The sequence below is a fragment of the Triticum dicoccoides genome, chromosome 3B, assembly GCF_002162155.2.
Source record: "Triticum dicoccoides isolate Atlit2015 ecotype Zavitan chromosome 3B, WEW_v2.0, whole genome shotgun sequence".
Classification (NCBI taxonomy): Eukaryota; Viridiplantae; Streptophyta; class Magnoliopsida; order Poales; family Poaceae; genus Triticum; species Triticum dicoccoides.
In genome coordinates, this window is record NC_041385.1 from 259577067 (window position 1) to 259582501 (window position 5435).

The 5435-nt window shown below is 49.4% G+C and overlaps 1 protein-coding gene across 1 annotated transcript; it reads right to left on the reverse strand.

The window, feature by feature from the left end:
- Positions 1 to 517: 517 nt before the first annotated feature.
- LOC119279515 lies at positions 518 to 5072 on the reverse strand. The gene is made up of 6 exons (XM_037560733.1): positions 3980 to 5072; positions 3535 to 3602; positions 2824 to 2997; positions 2618 to 2703; positions 656 to 1990; positions 518 to 567 (listed from the first exon to the last, which is right to left on the reverse strand). The coding sequence occupies exons 5-6, from the start codon at positions 1521 to 1523 to the stop codon at positions 518 to 520; spliced, it is 918 nt and encodes a 305-aa protein (XP_037416630.1). The 5' UTR covers positions 1524 to 1990; positions 2618 to 2703; positions 2824 to 2997; positions 3535 to 3602; positions 3980 to 5072.
- Positions 5073 to 5435: the final 363 nt, after the last annotated feature.

Consider the following 5435-nt stretch of genomic DNA (forward strand, 5'->3'; position numbering starts at 1 on the left):
TCGCCGCTGCTATTACATCGGAGCACCACCGTCCCAGTGCGAAGGTCCTTAACAGAGAAACCAAAGGGGTCAAACGTCACAGAGACAAAGTTTTCAAGTGTAAGAGCACGAACAGAGATCAAATTCTTAACAAGAGAAGGGGAGATGAGAATGTGGCTAAGAGAGAGAGGATTAGAGGTAGTGGCGATGGACAAGGAGCCAGTATGGGTGATGGGAAGGGGAGCACCGTTTTCGACGAGTATATGTGAGGGGGAGGAGGAGGGCTTGACATCCGAGATCATACCAGGGTTTGCTGCCATGTGCGACGACGCCCCGGTGTCGAGGATCCAGTCTCCACCGCCAGCATAGGGCTGCTGCTGCATGGCGAGGAGGGCGGCCTGCAACGCGCTGGTGTCCCATGGAGGTGGTGCAGCGGCCGACGGAGGAGGCACGGCGGGCAGGCCGCCGCCATAAGCAGTCGCGGTGAGCCCCATCGGAGGACGAGGTCCGAGCAGACCGGCGCTTGGGGGCCGCGCCATCATAGGCCATGCCAGAAACATGCCGGTCCACGGGTTGATGCCGGCGCCGCTGTAAGCGGGTGGACACTGCATATACGCCGAGGGGGAGGGCGCGCCTTGCGGCGGTGGAGCCCCGCCGGATCCGCCATGGCCACCACCGTTGCCGCCTTTGCGGCGCTTGCGACCGCGCTGTCCGCCGCCCTGGATGTCGTTGCCGCCCTGCCCGCCGTGGCCGCCGGCGCTACTGGATGGAGGGGGGACGGGAGGCGGAGGAGTTGGGTTGGGCGTGGAGATTGGAGGAGGCATAGGGCGGCCGGCATAGAGAGCCGTGGGCGACTCATGGGATGTCGCATGATCGATACGGCGCTCTTCCTGGAGGAGGTAAGTCCGCGCCTGCAGGAACGTCGGCAGCTTGCTGTCGTCGTACGTCATCGTAGAGATGGCATGGGCGAACTTGTTGGAGAGCCCGCGGAGCATGTTGGAGACGAGGCCGCGGTCGGTCACCGGCATGCCGCAGTCGAAGAGCGTGTCGGCGAGCGTCTGGAGGCGGGTGAAGTAATCCGTGATGGAGAGGTCGTTTTGATGCAGGCCGTGGAACTCCTCTAGTGCGAGAATACCCTGCTGATTCCGGTTGGAGAGGAAGAGCTGACGGATCGCCGTCCAGAGCGTGTACGCCGTGGGGTTCCGGTGGTTGACCGCGCCCCGAACTTGGCCGGAGATGGAGCCGAGAAGCCACCGGATGATACACCAGTCGATCTGCGTCCAGACGGCGTCGATGAGACGGTTCCGGGCGTCGACGGTGCCATTGACATGGTCTTGAATATTGTAGGACATGAGAAGGGCATGGAGGAAGGAGCTCCAGGTGGTGTAGTTCGGGGGGTGCAGCTCTAGAGTGACGGGCATGGCTGAGGCGATGTTGAGAGAGAGGATGAGGTGGAAAGGCACGGAGGGGCCGGCGGAGGATGGCTCGCCGAAGGGGTTTGTGCCGGGGCCGGAGCCGGCAGAGGAGAGGTCAGAGAGATCCATCGATGAGCGGAAGCGAGGAAGAAGATCGTGGAAGTATCTGATACCATGTAGAGACTAAACAGGAGGTTTGGGATTGAACACTTGCTTGTATTGATCTGTTGCTCAAGATATATACAGAGTCCAGCATATCTCTAACCAACTAACAGACTAACTAGACAGTCCTAGATGCTAGGAAGAGGCATGCAAGGCATGCCGGTCGTGGTTAGTTGGCGACGGCGACGTGCATGGGCCTGTAGACCCGTTCCAACAAAAACATCAAAATTAGTCTGTTATGTTTTGGGGAGATATATAGGACTCAAGAAACTGAGGAACATCAAAAGTAGCCTGCCATTCAAATACAGAACTCTAGAATGATATTACACATTCACTTAAGGTGTCGCTGATTGAGAACAGTTTTGGATCTCACACCAGCTCCTAGTATGCACGGTTCGTACGCCAAGTGATACTGATGATTACAGCCAATCAACCTAATAGCCAACACATGAATAATTATATTAAACCATACTGGTTAATATCACCAATTCAGGATAGTACACGACAAGACAGAAGTATTCTAAATACCAGACACAAACAAGTGCAGCCTCTAAATGTTTATCAGAAGATCATGCATTTTCTAAAACATGCTTTCATGGTTGACCACAATAAGTTTCAAATGTTTTGTTCTTTCTATTCGGGGTCAATTGGAAGCATTCAGCAATCAAACAAATGCGAAAAAGCTACATAAGCTTCATTCCAAATGTAATACATGTATATTGGATCTATAAAGAAGGCTATATCGTCATTACATGGCTCAGGCCTCAAAACAATTTTACTTGCCAGTGTGCCAAGCATCTATCAGTAATATTTCCAAACTGCGATAGTAAACACATCGCAATGTGAAGCATGGCAGTGTCAAAATAGCCAAGATATTATAACATGCTCTCAAACCTGAAAAATACGATAATAAGACTACATAAGAGACCTAATTGCTTAGAATAACACTTTAGTATCACCATCTAAAATAGTACATCATCATAAATGATCTATCCTCTCATCAGTATGTACTATACCATCTGCCATGGCTGGAAAAGACCATACACATCATAATCAATCACCTGGAGGTAATCTGCATGCAAATAGTCCATACATCTCTCTTGGTGTTGCTCGTGATCAACACAAGATGTACCGGGAGTAGTCGCTACTGCCACATCAAAATTAAGAATCAATTAACTATAAAACACCTCTAATCACTCCAACAATGCTTAGCTGATGGGGGTTAGAACCACCCAAGGAGAAGAATCTAGCAGCAGGGATCTCTCACCTTGAGATGTTACGGCAGTGCAGAGTGGGTAAAGGCTATGCAACATTGGTCCTTTGAAGATCCTGGCCATGACGTTATTCATCCACTTTCATGAGAAAATTCTTGAGCATCTTGCTGGAACCCTACCAGTGGGACGAGACCGCCGGCAACAAGTGCACCCATCTGCTTTAATCTCTGCTAGTGAAGATAAAAGGAATAAGAGACTCGCGGTCAGGTGCACGAACAGCTAATCGTAAAGTGAGGCAAAGAGAGTAGAAATGAGTGGTGAATATCTGCAGGGCATCATTTCATGCGAAATATATCAAAATATAAACAAGCTGTCATTGTTGGATTTAGCAACCGGTAAATTTAATTATTTTTGGTAAGCTAACGATGGTAATTACCAAGGGTGATACATCAAGTATACTAAATAGGAAAGCCTGTAGAAAATGAGAGTAGGAAGCTTGTAGGTACCATACTAAATAGATGGTCTACTGTGATCAACCAGGTATAAACTGGGCATCAATGACCTGCCACATGAAATAAGCCATTGAAATGGCAGAAACAGAGTATATATAATTCGTAGATGTTGAGGGCAGGGGAAATATAGTACGCATAAGAACACTTTTCATGCAAAGATCTAGACCGAAAATAAAAATAAAGGGAAATCAGGGTATACACCAGAGTAGGCCATGAAAAACACAAAGAAGATCAGCATCAAATAGAACACACCTCGACCAAAGAAACGGCTGACCAACAGCAGGAACCGGAACGTCGCAGATCCACCAACCTAGGAGATCCTGGACGTTGCAGAAAAAAGGCAGAAAATGTAAGCAGCAAAATAGATGCTGATGAAAGGAAATAAAACAGGTGAGTTAACATAATTTTCATAGTAAGCAGCAACCTAGGCGACAAATAAAACCACAGAAGGACCGAGAAGAACGTACGTTTAAACACATGTTGTGTTCTCTTATTTCTTTTATTTTTCAATGCCTACAATAAATAAATGGCGGGACAATACCTTATATTGCCTAGCATGAGCGCATATATCAATGCTTGCAATAAAAAAATGATGCAACATCAAAAGAAAACAAAGATTGAGGAACCCAAAGTATAACGAGAACACCTCGTGTCTGCATTTCATCAGATATGTAGTATGTATTTAATTCATACTTACAGTCCTGAATGCCTCCTTCATGTGGCCATTCTCCACCCTCAAATCCATGTCCAAACCACCAAAATCAGCATCATACACGTTCTTAACCTATATGTTGTCTATTCAGCAAGGAAAGATCATCCTATTTTGAAACAAAATGCAATAATTTTGAGCTAAATCTTGGATTCGCCATTCTTTTCGGAGAATGAAAGTACTGCAAGCAAATACATTTAATCCTATAGAGATCTTAGAACACATTTTTTCCAAGCATGTATGGTTTGAGCAGTACGATCGAGTATGTGTTGCTTATTCACCTTGGCTCCATTGCATGCTGCTCCAAGAAAGTGCAGCCCCATATCCTTGCTGCTCCAAACCCGAGCAACCACCAAACCAGCCTCCTCCACCTTCCAGCGCATGGCACGCCCAAGAGCCCCAGCCTCCTCGCAGCTCCCGATGGAGGAGCGGATCGAGCCACCGCCAACCGCCAGATCTCGCCCAACCTCGCAGACGTAGGCCGACGCCGGCGTGAGACCTTCTCCCATTAGCCCACGCACCTGCATCACCTCTTTCCTCTCTCCTTCTCCCTCCTCTCCTTCCTTCTCTCTCTCTCCATCTCATCCTCTCTCTCCTACAGGGCCTCCTCGCAGCTCCCGATCCAGGAGCGGATCGAGCCGCCGACAACCGCCAGATCTCGCCCGACCTCGCCGGCGTAGGCCGACGCCGGCGTGTGACCCTCTCCCATCAGCCGGCGCACCTCCATCTCCTCTTTCCTCTCTCTTTCTCCCTTCTCTCGTTCCTTCTCTCTCGCCCTCTCATCCTCTCTCTCCTACAAGAACTGGTCCATGGTGCTGCATCGAACTGAGCGTCGCCACCGTCGCCTTTTGCCTGCAAGTCGTCGCCGCTGCCGGGACAGACGCGGGAGAGGAAGAGACGAGCGACGACGACCATGCGCGGGGGGCAGAGGAGGAGAGAAGTGGAGGAGAGGAGGAGGCGGCGCAGTGGCGCGGATCTTGGGGAGCTCGGGGGCGTGCGGCGGGCGGAGGGGAGAGGAAGAGGAAGAGAAGGAGACGGCTGCGGCGGCTAGGAGGCCGTCCGCGCTGGGCGAGAGGGAGAAGCGGCTGACATGCTGCGGGAGAAGCGAAGGAAATATGCCGTGGACTGTCCTTATTTTATGATAAATGTTTATTATTCATGTTATAATTGTATTAACCGGAAACATAATACATGTGTAAATACATAGACAAACGTAGTGTCACTAGTATGCCTCTACTTGACTAGCTCGTTAATCAAAACTAATTAAGTTTCCTAACCATAGACATGAGTTGTCATTTGATTAACGGGATCACATCATTCTGACTTGACCCATTCCGTTAGCTTAGCAAGTGATCGTTTAGCATGTTGCTATTGCTTTCTTCACGACTTATACATGTTTCTATAACTATGACATTATGCAACTCCCGTTTACCGGAGGAACACT